We start from the raw sequence: 14,946 nt of genomic DNA, 5'->3' as shown, positions 1-14,946 counted from the left end.
GAATTACAGAAAACCGCTTAGCTATACTGTACTGCTATTTTCTTACTTCATCTGGTCTTTGTGGGTAAGTAGAAAACTGTTAAACCCTCCATGAATTTCAGGAAAACTGTGTCCCTCCTGCCCATCAATGATTCTATCAATGAAAACCCCAAAATGCCTGTTTGGAGAAAAACAAACAAACAGACATCAGGTCTGTGTGATTAGTTTGAAGTTACTGGTTTTCAGATGAGCTAGACTGGGTCCCAGCAAGAATGCCTTCATTTCTGAGTATTCAATGATGACTTCAGTAATGTTGGGGTGTGGTAGGCATTTATATCAAACTCAAAGGCTTTTTAAAATTAGCATTTTGTAGTCAGCTGTAAGTTGTTTTAATGCCTTGAATGATAATTCAAGCATCAAACATCATTTAGAATGTATCTATTGTTGTGTGTGTGTGTGCGCGCATGCGCATGTGCACGCACATGCGTGTGTTCAAGCCTCAGCATACTTCCAGCACACCTAGGTAGTCAGAGGACCATCTTGGTGAGTCAGCTCTCTATTTCCACTCTGTTAAGAAAAGGTCTCTTCTGCTCTGTGTAGCCCACGCTAGCTGGTCTGAAAGCTTCTATGTTCTTCTGTCTCTGGTCTCCACATACCTTTTATTATTGCTTTTATTCTTTCTCTCCCCTCTTAACCTTAGATTTAAGCTCTCTTTAACCACTGTATTTTATGAAATGAAGAAAATAAATGGTTTATGTAAGATTTTCCCTAATGAGGTTCAACCTTCAATCTCTGATTCTTATTAGGTCACCTCAGTAGAGAACACTGGTGGAGAAGTCAAATTTAATTTCGTCTGTTGGTATTAAGCTATCTGACCCAAGCCTTTAGCCTGTCTCTTCCTTTTTATTGTTAATGACCTTAAGATGGCTTGAGTCTCTTGTTTATTCTAAACAATTCTGAGGTACCTTAGTCACGTAGCTACAGCATATCAGTTTCTCAGGACTAAAGTTTCAGAGGATCCCTTCCTAAAATCCAGTTGTTAAACCCAAACATTTTCTTAATACATTCTTTCTGGGTAAAGAATAGATAAAAAATTCCACTATCATTTCATAGGGAAAACACTGCCATCCCTCCCAGTCCTTAGACTACTACACATAACGACATAAACTTACTGCAGAGTGTTGTCCCCTAGAGAGGAAGATCAAGAGTTCTGTCCTTTCTTAACAAGATAAAGTTTTTGAAACAGTATCTCACTGGCCTTGAATTCATGAGCTCGCGGCCTCTGCCTCTCAAGGATCCGTATTAGTTGTAGAAGAGTGCTCCTATGCCAGCTATGTGATGTCACTTTTCAAACTACTTTGTGTCATACTAACTCTTAAGGACGTCTATTGTCCCTCTTTTTATTGTGTAATATATGCTTAGTTTGTAGGGGAGCACTCATTCACTAGTTATAAATAAAAATTAGAGGCCAGGCGTGGTGGTACATGACTACAATTCTGGCACTTGGGAGTTCAGTTTAGGAGGATTAGGAGTTCATGGCCAAACTGGGCTAGAAGCTGTCTCAAAACAACAAAGCTTAAAAAGAAAAAGAAAATTAGATCTTCCTCTCTGTGACACATATTCATAGCCTGATAAAACTGGTGACTAGACAGTATATCCTGTTTGTCCTATGCGCCCAAACTCAAGCCGTTTGGTTACTCAAAGTAAAATGGTTTATAATTGTAAAGGAAAATTGATGTGAATTAGGAGAATTTTCTGAGTTTGAATATTTTTCTTGCAGTCTCAATTCTGTTGTGATTGGGTTTTGTTGCCATGCTCAGTGATCTCATGGGAGATGTATTTTACAAATATAATTAAGAAATATAATTGAGGAATATGATTTTGAAATTCTTGTCTATCACAGGGGTGAACAAACACAATGCCCTGTCTTATGGTTCTTCTTTTTTTTATCATTGTCACTTCTTATTAATTATATTTAGAAGCAATTTTATTTTGTGATTAGTAATTTTACTAGATATCTGGGTATAAGTTTTTCCTGGGGCTGGTTTAGTGGCTAAGAGCACTCGCTGCTCTTCCAGAGGACCTGAGTTCGATCCCCAGTATCTACCTATATTGGGTAGCTTATAACCACTTCTAACTCTAACTCCAGGGGGTCTTAGATCTGTTTTGGCCACTCAGATGTATCAGATGCTTACAAAGACACATAAAACAAACAGACAAAAAGAAGACATACATATACATATATACATACATACGTACATATATGTTGTTGAAATGAAAGAGAGTTGCTTCTTTTTGTTTTTAAGATACAGGATAAGTTCTAGAAATATTTGAAAACTTTGGAAAGACTAGACCTTGAGTATACTCAACTGTCCCCAGCCACTGTTTTCTTCTTAAATATCCACAGTTGCTTGTCTGTTTTTAAGGAGTTATGCCGCATACAGATGATTAGGCAAGATGTCATTTGATACCAACAGTTGTTACTCTTAATAAACACCACTACCACCACCAACAGCGGTGTGCTTGCTACATACTGTCCAAATAACTTACCACTTATTCTAATCATAACAACAGCCTCATGGATTTTATTTTTGTTCTCTCTATTTAAGACAAGCAAGCTGAAAGGTAGGTGTTAGAAGACACATAGTCGTTAGCAGAGGTGCAACTACCTCTGTATTTTGTGTTCCCAATCAGTTTTATTCTGCTTTTACTGGAATTCTTAAAGGTAAAAAAAGGAAGGATTGCACAATGGTGTGACTGAGGCATTAGTATGAATTCATATAAATGTTTGTAAATGAGGCACTTAGCGACAGTCTGGGTAATCACTTTCCAAACATTGGTAAGGTTGGCAGGAACTTCAGTATGATAGCGTGAGAAAGGAAATCACGGTGGTGCCAAACAGAGAGAATACCATCTTTTTAGCATTTAGTCTCTGGAAAGGAGGCTAATTTTGATGCTCTTTTGCTCTTTCGGTCACTGGAGGAGTAAAAACTAGCTGGAGTTTAGAATTCTGAAAACCAAAAATGGACATTTCAGCCGGTACTCTTGCTGGATGGTAATATGGCTAAAGACAAATTCTGAGGCACAGCACTTGGGGGCTTCTGCTAAAAGCACCACAAAGTCCTTGTCACTTTTATCTCCTCCTTAAGTGCCTGTGATCTTTTCAGGGGCATAGGACCATGCATGGTCAACACCCAGTGGCTTTGAGCACCGGTGGCAGCGACTGGGAGGGCTGGAGGAGATGAGGGGAAGAAAGGTCACTTTTCCTGACAACTTATAACTTGATTCCACTTACAGGCCATTTGTTTTCTGAAATAAGTAATGGGTGAGGACATAGGCCAGGTCTACAATTTGTGCTCTTGAGAGATTAAGGCTCCCTGAGATCAAATTACTACAGCAAACAGACAGAGCTACTGGGGGGTGTTTGGGGAGGATACAGGCAGTAGAGGGAGAAGCCAGAGATCTTAGAAAGGAGACAGGAATAGATTTTGAGGGAAATTACTTCCCACTCTGCACCCTTGGTGGAACAAAGAGGACAAATAGGCAGGGATAGGAGGGAAACTAGCTTCCCTAGAAGAGCTCGGTTAGGTTGTGGACTGCTGTTAGTGAATACACGTAGTGGAGGAAAGATTTGTTGGCCCTGGTCAGCTTGTCCTCTCAAGGGGGAAGCATGCCAAGTGTCAGGTCTCACTGGGCTTCCTTCCAGTACATAGCTAGAAAGTTACCCAAGGGGCTAGCTATGTGGCACAAGGATACTGAGGGATGAGGAAAAAAACCAATGTTTTAGCGAATGGAGTTTGCACAGGGGGCTGTAGTTTCGAGCCTTCGTGGGAGAGAGGAGAAGGCTGGGAAAGCTGACTGTTAGGAAACCGGGAGGCAATGACACAGCACGGAACGGCCTTCTCTACTCCTTCAGCTTTCTTGCTCACTGAAGAGCAATTTAACGGGAGTCTGAGGGGGGCACAAAGGTACAGGAGCCCACCGGAGTCGTGTATTTACAGAGGATGAGGTGTAACAGTGAACATTTCTGCTACTGAAAGATAAATCCCAGAAGCCTACGTTTTGCTTAATAACAGCAGGGTGGTATCTTTTATTTCTTTCTGCGAAGCATTAACGAATTCAAATTCCAGCATGGCTGGGCAGACCGAGAGAAACTCGCCTGATTTAATGGCTTTGTAGGCTCTTGACGACATTGTCATCCATTAAAGAAAAAAAATTAATCACTTTTGAAAGAAAATGTCTTGAGCGATAAATGAGAAAGGGTTGAAGTAAGATTAGAGACAACACGAGGGGAGAATCGCCTGAAATTTTACTAGATTTTTTTTCCAATTGCGATGGAACAACTTAAATACGAGTTTTTCCTGAAGCTTTCCGTAGTCAGTTGTATAAGAAGAGAATTTTAAACCCTGAAATATTGGTTAATTTCCAAAATACACACTGAAAGTTAAGGCACGTGGCTGAGAGCTAGACTGAGTGCTGGATCCCGGGATGCTTGCTTTAGACTTGCTCCCCAGAAGAAGGCACCAGTCACTTCTTTGCCCTTTGCCCAAGGAGTTAAAGGCTTTCTGTTCTTCTAAGAACCACGCCTGGGAAGGTGAGGGGGTCAAGTAAACAAGGGGTCTGCATTTCAAAAGCCCCAAAGCACCTCCCCAGCAGGTACTCCCCCTGACTGGTAAGGCACCGCCCAGGTCCCCCAACAGTTTATTTTCCTGGATGGCGCTTTGAAATCTTGACTTGGAGAGCTGATAGAGTTCTAAGCTGCTTTTCTAAGGCTAATCTTAAAAGACGCGTTAAGCCTGCTGGGGAGCGTGGAGACTGGATGAACAGGACCGTGGGGGCAGGGAGAAAGGGAGTGGCCGTGTTCCCGCGGTCTGCTGGGATTCGGCGGATGGAGGATGAAGGAGATGGGGTTGGAGTAGGTGGAGTGGCAGGGCGGTGCACGGTCGCAGTCCGCCGCCACTTGGGTGCGGAATTCGAACTGGACTTGCGGAGCACCCCCTCCCCCTCCGCTTCTCCCTCCCTCTCCTTAAAGCATCATCCAAAGCATCATCATCAGCGGCGGCGGCGGCGGCAGCAGCGGTGTAGTCGCAGAAAATCGAGATCCGTGGAGCGCCTGGAGGCGAGTGGAGGAGCTGGGGATATGGGGAGTCAGTGGGGGCGGCAGGGCTCGGAGCCCTTGAGAACGCCTGGGAGGGGAGCGGCCTCGGGCGTTTGTAGCGCGTGAGCCGTGAAGAGCCGAGAGGGCGGAGGCGGGGCCCGGCGAGGAGCAGGCTCGCCAAGCTGCTGCCTCCTGCCCTGCCCCGGCTGCCTCCGCCAGGGCCGGCGGCTATGGAGCTGGCGGGCACCAGACCTGGGGCGACAGAGCATCCGCGACCCCTGCGGCCCTTGCCCTGGCTGTTGTTTCTGTCTTTCCGGCTGCTGCTGGTGCTGCTGCCAAGCCCAGCGGCCTCCCAGCTACGATACTCGGTGCCGGAGGAGCAAAGCCCGGGCGCGCTCGTGGGCAACGTGGCCAGAGCCTTGGGGCTGGAACTGCGGCGCTTGGGACCCGGCTGCCTGCGCATCAACCATCTGGGAGCGCCCAGCCCGCGCTACCTGGAACTGGACTTGACAAACGGAGCGCTCTTCGTCAACGAGCGCATCGATCGCGAGGCACTGTGCGAGCAGCGGCCTCGTTGCCTGCTTAGCTTGGAAGTGCTGGCGCACAACCCGGTGGCAGTGAGTTCGATCCAGGTGGAGATACTGGACATCAATGATAACTCGCCGCGCTTCCCGCGGCCGGACTACCAGCTTCAGGTAAGCGAGTCTGTGGCACCTGGAGCGCGGTTTCACATTGAGAGCGCACAGGACCCCGACGTTGGCGCCAACTCAGTGCAGACCTACGAGCTCAGCCCCAGCGAACACTTTGAGCTGGACCTTAAACCCCTGCAGGAGAATAGCAAGGTGCTGGAGCTTGTGCTGCGGAAGGGCCTAGACCGCGAGCAGGCTGCCTTGCACCACTTGGTTCTCACTGCGGTGGACGGGGGCATTCCAGCTCGCTCAGGCACGGCTCAGATCTCTGTTCGCGTCCTGGACACTAATGACAATTCTCCTGCCTTTGATCAATCCACTTACCGTGTCCAGCTGCGGGAGGACGCTCCCCCAGGCACATTGGTAGTGAAGTTGAATGCTTCGGATCCGGATGAGGGTTCTAACGGTGAACTCAGGTACTCCTTGAGCAGCTACACATCTGACCGGGAGAGACAGCTTTTCAGCATAGATGCCATTACAGGGGAAGTCAGAGTAAGTGGGACTCTGGATTATGAGGAGTCTTCCTCCTACCAGATCTATGTGCAAGCGACTGACCGGGGACCAGTACCCATGGCGGGTCACTGCAAGGTGTTGGTGGACATTATGGATGTGAATGACAACGCTCCCGAGGTGGTCCTCACAGACTTGTACAGTCCAGTGCCTGAGGATGTTGCTCTCAACACTGTTGTGGCCCTTCTCAGTGTGAATGACCAAGATTCGGGCTCCAACCGGAAAGTGAGCCTGGGTCTGGAGGCTACACTGCCTTTCCGGCTCAATGGCTTTGGGAACTCCTATACACTCGTGGTGAGTGGCCCACTGGATCGGGAGCGGGTAGCTGCCTACAACATCACAGTGACAGCCACTGATGGGGGAACACCACCACTCACCTCTCAAAAGACACTGCAGATTGAAATCTCCGACATCAATGACAATCCGCCGAGCTTTCTGAAGGACTCCTATTCCATATACGTCCAAGAAAACAATTTGCCGGGTGTGTTGCTTTGCACGGTGCAAGCCACAGACCCAGATCAAAAGGAGAACGCAGAGGTGACTTACTCACTCCTAGACAGGGAGATCCAAGGGCTGCCTGTAACCTCCTATGTCTCCATTAACAGTGCCAGCGGCAGCCTTTATGCTGTCAACTCCTTTGACTATGAGAAATTTCGAGAGTTTTTTGTGACCGTGGAGGCCCAGGACAAGGGGAGGCCACCACTAAGTAGCACTGTGACCGCCAATGTGTATGTGGTGGACGTGAATGACCACGCCCCTCATATTCTATACCCTACCTCAACTAATTCATCAGCAGCCATTGAGATGGTGCCTCGGACTGCCCCTGCTGGCTACCTGGTCACCAAAGTCATAGCCATGGATTCAGACTCTGGGCAGAACGCTTGGCTCTTTTACCATTTAGTCCCAACGTCTGACTCCGACCTCTTTAAAGTAGAACTTCACACGGGAGAAATTAGGATTACCAGAAAGATAGGAGATGAAAGTGGTACCACTTTCAACCTGACTGTGGTGGTTCGTGACAATGGAGAGCCACCTCTATCAGCTTCTGTGGCCATTACAGTAGCTGTGGTGGACAGGGTTTCTAAAATGCTCCCGGACACTCAGAGACATATAAAGAGTGCTCGGACATACTCTGAAATCACACTTTATCTAATAATAGCATTAAGCACAGTGTCTTTTATATTCCTCTTGACAATCATTGTTTTGAGCATCATCAAGTGCTACCGCTACACTGCCTATGGCACGGCGTGCTGCGGAGGCTTCTGTGGAGTGAGGGAGCGATGCCCGGCAGAACTGTACAAACAGGCCAATAACAATATCGATGCCAGGATACCACACGGCCTCAAAGTACAGCCTCACTTCATTGAAGTTCGAGGCAATGGCTCCCTCACCAAGACCTACTGCTACAAGGCCTGCCTGACAGCAGGATCAGGGAGCGATACTTTCATGTTTTACAACACAGGGGCCCAGACAGGGCCAGGACCTGGGGGAGCCCAAGCCTCGGTGACTGATAACAGGCATCTCACGGGCCAAAGTGGGCAGAGGCAGAGTACCGGGAACCTGATTATCCTAAAAAATGAGGCTGTCTCTCAAAATGAGGTGAGATAGTGATCAGGGTGTCTTCCAGAAAGGCCTGCATTTGTTTGTTTGCTTGTTTGTTTTCACATGTCCCTGCCCCCAGCCCTCTGTGATTGGCATTAGTGACGTATTATCACCGACAAGGTTTATCTGGTAAATCGAATATTAATGGTATCTCTGATCTTATTATAACCTGCTCTTTGCTCTCTAGAAAATAAGCCCTGGAGAATTAGTTTACTTATCATTTCCTAGTGGCACGTGTGAAAAATTAGCCGTAAAAGTACTTGAGAAGTGCGGATTAGTCTTAGGTATTTTTGGTTGAAGCACAGCTCTGGAGAAATTGAACAGGTCTGGGAATAAGGGTGATATACCGGGAGGTAATGTGAGGCTTGAAGAGAAATGACCTCTGCTATATTACCTACAGGGTAATTGCTTTGGGCTTTAAAAAATCAAATATATATGCTCTCAGACCTCCAGAGATGTGTGGTTACCTCTGGGAACTGTTGCTGTTTTTAATCTTAGTAAAAAATTACTCACAGGTGGATCTCTGTGAGTTGGAGGCCAGCCTGGTCTACATAAAGAGTTCCAAGCTAGCTGGGGCTACATAGTATGAGACCTCGTCCCTAAAACTTACTGAATTAATTACACAAGACTAATGTGATAGGCTTCTATGGACATTCACATTGAAAGGGAAAAGTGCAGAGTGTGTCCTCACTCTGAAACTCGAGTTTGCTGCGGCTGGATGATGTGGTCACTCTTGTGGAAGGCCGAGAGAGGAAATGAATGGTAGTAAGCCAGAGTAAAGGAGTACACATTGGGCTGAGAGAACCCGGAGAAGGAATGGGCGAGGAGTCTGTGGGGATGGCGAAGACCAGGACCAAACTGGGGAATAAGGGACAAAGACCTCCAACCTAGCCCCCCTTCCTTAGCATGCTCTGATGTCATCTTAAGATCGGGTCTCAACATTCACCTTAAATATCTTTGAGATCAATAATCTTCTGATTCCATGTTAACAATTCCTGTGCTTTTGATGAAATGTAGAGTATAATTTTTAAGCCTTCCATGTTTTTAAGTTAAATGACAACACTCTGAAAGTGTGTTTATTTTCTGGATCGGAAATTAGTCCTGCAATAGTATAAAAGGCTTAGAAAGTGGCTGGTTTACTGTACACGATGGCCAGTATATGTACTAGCTTTGACTTTTAAGTAGCCACAGGCCATATTGCTCAATAAAATGAAGAATGTATAGAAATTATTGAGAAGTACATTAACATGTAGGCATATTTGGGTATTTGGGTACTAACTCTCTCTGCATGCTAGAAATAATACGGGCCTGCCTTGTGATCCTTTAAACTTGGATTTCAAAGCAAAATCCTGTCCTATAAATAGGGAGGCATTTATTTTCCAAATAACTACCTTGTAGTTAGGATTCTGAGAGTCAGCACTAAATCAATTAATAATATTTGCTTTTCCTATAGCTTGTGACTTTTCATTAGCATATTGGTATGGTTTACTAATGTCTATATTTCCACATTCAAAGTTCACTGTTAACGAGAGTAGTGCATAAGCCCCAGAATCTCCCCTTTTGATTGCCAGGAGTTTGTATTTTTCCTTTTCCTCTGGCTATTCATCACTTATCAGAAGAGTCTGAAAGTAAGTAGTCAATGCTGAGTGGCCAGGGAGGCAGATTGCAGAGGAAGGAAGAGGTGGGGGAAGAAAGAAGGAGGGAAGTGAGGCAGCAAAGCATTTTTAGAGTTGTTACATTGTAGGTTTTAGAAGCCTGTAAAGATGATTTGTCTTTAAATAAGGATACTCTTTGACATTTGCTTAATAGGTTCAGGTGGTATCCCTCTGGGGCTGGGGCAGCCTGCAGGTGGTGAAGAAGCATGGACAGTCAGCCAGGCCAGCTCAGCTCTGCCACCAGCTGTGTGTTGGAAGCTTAGGAAAATGACATGCTTGTACTTTCTCCATTGATCCAGCACTTGGAGCACTTTGATCCATGGACTGTTTCTGTCTTTCACTGACCTGTATGTTAATAGTTACTGAGGTACACAAACCTTCGATGGAGGGATAAAATTATGTCAGAAAGTATTTGCTTTTGTGGGACTTTGCCAGGACAGTGCTTGTTTAGTAAAGGCAAATGCTATGTGATAGACGCCTCTCAGAATTCAGTGACGTGCCCCAAGGTCTACAGCTCCTGAGTTCATTGCAGTTATGGAGAAAATGTCAGTCCCATTGCTCTGCCTGGCAAAATGGCGACAGAAGTCCATCTGTTTTGAAAACCATCATGGCTAGGTCAAGCTGGCTTTCTTAGGTAGGGTTTTCTCTTTCCACACCTAGTTACTGCAGATGGCAGGAAGGTGCTGGAATGCTACTAATGCCACATGCCTGCACTTAAATAGATGAAGTCTGGAAACAAAGAGTGAAGGAATTTGTACTCTGACCACTCTGCTATTTAAGAAGTGCTCTACTTTGCAGTATGTGTTTATGGGATTTCATTGCTTCTTAGTTTTACACAAACAAACATTATCAGAGAGGTTAGATAGCATAGCACTCTGTTAGTTGTATTTTAAGTCACATCTGTTTGACTCCAAAGCCTATGTTTTCTTCAACAGTAGGACTAGACAGAAATCCCAGTTGTACTTTTTTGCATGGGCTATTCGGGCAGAATTCTACAGCCAGCTAGTTATTTATTTACTGCTGTGCTATTGGCAACGCTTACTCAAAGCTTTTATCTTTGTCCTTTCACCAAGTAAGCTTTCTTTTGTTGCTTATTAAACACCAACACTTAGCAGCAGACTGTGGTCTTTTGGTAGACTTCGCCGGGTTTTTTGTTTGTTGTTTGTTTGTTTGTTGTTTTAATTTCCTGAGTTGTGCTTTTTGGCAACAGGGCACAATTTCTCTTTGGAGCCTTCTAAAAACCTCAAGTGAAAGTAGTTGGCACCTCTTTCAGAGTCTCCATGAAAAGAGCCTGCATCTAAGATTGATTGCTAATGAGTCACTTTGAGTGCTCAGTGGCACAGCATGTGAAATCATAAAGGAAGAGCAGAGAGATTTAAGCTTGGCTTCACTTTTACGTATAATGAAGCAATTTGCAGTTATCAGATCCTTAGTTATGTATCCACTATATGTGCATGACCAACTTAATCCAGACGTGGAGACCTGGAAGAGTTAATGTACTCTTTCAGTGTTACCAAATACATTTCCTCTAGGACTGACTTTGCCATCTGGTAGCTCTGTCTTGGAATGATTTACATTCAAAGTACAGTAACGTGATGGCGTGTTTTTAAAACTGAAAAATGGTCAGAATAGACAAAACTGCTTTGTTGGAGACAGGGTCTTCTATGGTCTAGACTGGCCTTTAAATCAATATGTAGTTGAGAACGACCTTGAACTCCCGATCCTCCTGAGTGATTATATGCATGTGATACCACACCACATAAGACCAACAGATTTTATTTTGTATCCATTATTTTTATGAGTATGTGTGTGCCTACAACTTTATTTGCACCACAAGTGCCCACAGAGGGCAGTAGAAGGCATTGGATCCCCGGGAACTGGAATTGAGGCAGTCATGAGCCACTATGTAGGTGCTGGGAGCTGAACCCTGATTCTCTGCAAGAGCAGCAAGGGCTCTAAACCACCGAGCCAACTCTCCAGCTTCAAGGCCAAGAAATTTTAATCATTAATTTCTCCTCTAGTATTTCATCTTTGATGACAAGTTTTTAGTGGGTGGAGCTGTTTAGTGTTGCCATTTTCATAGGGACTATAGGGGCTGTCCTGAGGGGAAAAGTTTATTGTCCTTAGTCTAATAGTACATACGGTGTTTTCTTCAAATAAATCCTTCCTCATTTTCCCCCATAGAGACAGTTGAGCATAAAGGAGTAATGGCTGAGTTCTTCTCTGTCTCTTTTGCCATATTCTTTTTAATGAAGAAATGTTTGCCCTTGACCTACCCTCTCCCCTGACCCCACCATGAGCTATCACATGGGCATCTGGCCTTACTCAGAACACTGCAGGGGCACGACTTGGCATATTATACACTGTCTATTGGCACTCTGTCTGCCTGACAGAATAGCAGGTTCATTTCTGGATTCTTGCCCTGGTTGGCTATGAATTTTTGCTTTCAATGAGAGGTCAGAATGATGTCAGTTTGTAAGTATTTGAGGAAAATCGCCATCACCAAGATACTTTTAGGAAAATTTAATGGAATTCTTCTTCTTCTTCTTCTTCTTCTTCTTCTTCTTCTTCTTCTTCTTCTTCTTCTTCTTCTTCTTCTTCTTCTTCTCCTCCTCCTCCTCCTCCTCCTCCTCCTCCTCCTCCTCCTCTTTCTCCTTCTCCTTCTCCTCCTCCTCCACTTCCTCCTCCTCCTTCTCCTCCTTCCTCTTCTTCCTACCCTTCCTTCCTTCTTTCTTTTCTTCCTTCCTTCCTTTCTTCCTCCTCTTCCTCCCCTTCTTCCTCCTCCATCTGTTAGCATACAAAATATTAGGTTGCATCATGGCATTTTCTTACTTTCTTTTTATTGATTCTCCCCCACCATGGGATCTCCTCCCTCCTTTCAAGTAGATCCCATTCTGATTTCATGTCACATGTAGTCTATTATCACAGGTGCAATTATTTGGCATTGTTTTGAATTAGTTTTGGTTTTTGAGACAAGATTTCTCTATGTAGCCCTGGCTGTCCTGGAACTCACTCTGTAGACCTGGCTGGCCTCGAACTCACATAGGTCTGTCTGCATCTGCCTCCAAAGTACTAGAACTAAAAGTGTGCACCACCACTGCCTGACTTTTTTTGGTTTGTTCGTTTGTTTTTACAGGTGTTTTTTTAAAATTTATTTATTAAAGATTTCTGCCTCCTCCCCTCCACCGCCTCCCATTTCCCTCCCCCTCCCCCAATTAACTCCCCCTCCCTCAGCAGCCCTAAGAGCAGTCAGGGTTCCCTGCCTTGTGGGAAGTCCAAGGATCTCCCACCTCCTTCCAGGTCTAGTAAGGTGAGCATCCAAACAGCCTAGGCTCCCACAAAACCAGTACGTGCAGTAGGATCAAAACCCAGTGCCATTGTTCTTGACTTCTCAGCAGCCCTCATTGTCCGCTATGTTCAGTGAGTCCGGTTTTATCCCATGCTTTTTTTAGACCCAGTCCAGCTGGCCTTGGTGAGTTCCAGATAGAACATCCCCATTGTCTCAGTGTGTGGGTGCACCCCTCGCGGTCCTTTACAGGTGTTTTTAGATGTGACTTTTACAGACCCTCACTTGGATCAGAGTTTTCATGTATATTATAATATGAACATAATTTACCCGATTAATATAATTCTTTGACCAGTATAATCTATAGCCATGAATTAAAAATTCAGAGGTCGAGAGAATTTTTTAGCAGTGTTTTAAATCTGCCAACCTAAAAATTATGCAAGCTCTTTTTTATTTTTTTCAAGAATTTGAACTCGGCACATGCAAAGAAATATCTGACATTGCAAAGGTGGAGAGAAATGTCTGTTTCTTTCTGGCTGGGTCCAGGGAGATGTAACTGTGTGCAAGAGAGTAGCTGCTGTTCTAGCAGGCTGTGCTTCCGGAATAACCGACCTTGCACTTTCTGTTGTACTAGATTTTATCACACATATTTTAAAGTCATCTTAGTTTCCTTTCCAGTCCTGTAGCTTGGAGTTTACATGTTGTACTTGGAAGGCAATTTTTTACACAGAATCATCAAGTTTATCCCCTTCTAATTTTGATTTACTAAAAGACCAATATATCATATAGTCATGATTATTCTCAGTGTTATAGTTTGGTTTTATTTTAATACATTCCTTTCCCATTGCTTTGTAACAAATTACCATGGATTAGTGGTTAAAACCTCATCCATTTAGTGTCTCATAGTCCTGCACTATGTAGTTAAGTTTTTCACTTTAGTTTTCATAAAGCTAAAAAACTCAACACATTGGATAGGGTCTCTTTCGGAGGCTCTGAAGAAGAATCTACATGGAAATCCATTGAGGTTGTAGCAGAGTTCAGTTCCTTGGGGGACAGAATCCTAGCTGGCTTATCTCTTTCTGCGGGGGCCAAGGAAGAACATTACTCTCGGCTCAGAGAGGTTTCTTTTAGGTCTTGTCATGTGACTTGTTCTTAGGACTGGCCTTAGAGAATTTTCTGTTGCATGGAGTATCTCTCATGTTTCACATCTTTGACTTCTGTCTGTGACTTCTAGACTTGAATGTAAAAGCCTCTTGTGGTTAGGATAGTCCTATCCAAATAAGCCCACTTAAAAAAAATACAGCTAAGCTGTCTAAACACAATTATGGGGGTAAGTCCACCACAGTCTGAGTCTTGGGATTACACAGGGCATGTGCCTTTGGTGTGGGGGTCTCAGGGTTATCTCAGCACTATTCCTATAGCAATTTAGATCAGTGTTTATTAGATAGCACTGTGAAAAATTGGCTGTGGAGACATTCTGAATGAAAAAGGAGATATTGCATCTAGTTTTGGGTTTCAAAAAGCAGTTTATTGACAAATCCAACAGCAGTTTGCATGGTAAGAAGACAGCAGGATTTTTTTTTTCCTTTGTTTAGTTGGTTGATTTTTAGAGACAGGATTTCTCTGATTAGCTCTGTCTGTCCTGGAACTCACTCTGTCGATCAGGCCGACCTCAAACTCACAGAGATCCACCTGTTTCTGCCTCCTGAGTGCTGGAATTAAAGACGTACACCACTACCGCCTGGAAGAAGTGTTCATTTTACTGAGTGTTCATGTGAGTTTATAAATAACAGGATATTTTAAACCTGTTTTACTTTAAACCATCTTAGGAGTGATTCATCCTTCTGTTGCTTAAGTATTCTATGGCATAAATCACAAATAATTTGTAACAGAATAAATTAAAATTTTGCTGTAATTTTAGCAGGAACTCAAGTTGGTTGGTACTTGTTCTTCAGTAATATTACATCACTTACATGGATTACCTAATTGACTTTTTCTACATCTAGAGTTCTGCGACTATTATTGTTTTAGAAGACTAAAACTGGAGTTCTTCACCAATGGAAATTCAGCACACACAGGGTGTGTCATTAGTCTGTAATCCTAGCAGTTGACAGGTGGAGTTGGGTG

At 44.3% G+C, this 14,946-nt stretch overlaps 1 protein-coding gene across 11 annotated transcripts in view; it reads left to right on the top strand.

Annotated features, from left to right (window-relative positions):
- LOC130886608 (protocadherin alpha-C2) overlaps positions 1–14,946 on the top strand; it is a 208,282-nt gene that overhangs the window by 154,374 nt on the left and 38,962 nt on the right. For 2 of the 11 annotated variants that reach the window (XM_057788568.1, XM_057788566.1), the window contains exon 1: positions 5,287–7,875. The exons of the other annotated variants lie outside the window; for them this stretch is intronic. In XM_057788568.1, the coding sequence (XP_057644551.1) occupies positions 5,308–7,875 (2,568 nt within the window). In that variant the 5' untranslated portion in view covers positions 5,287–5,307. Of the gene's footprint in view, positions 1–5,286; positions 7,876–14,946 lie in introns of those variants that run through there. 11 annotated transcript variants of the gene reach the window in all.

This window comes from Chionomys nivalis, chromosome 14 (assembly GCF_950005125.1).
Source record: "Chionomys nivalis chromosome 14, mChiNiv1.1, whole genome shotgun sequence".
Classification (NCBI taxonomy): Eukaryota; Metazoa; Chordata; class Mammalia; order Rodentia; family Cricetidae; genus Chionomys; species Chionomys nivalis.
Note: the sequence above shows the minus strand (reverse complement) of the source record. Positions and strands in the feature narration are given on the sequence as shown.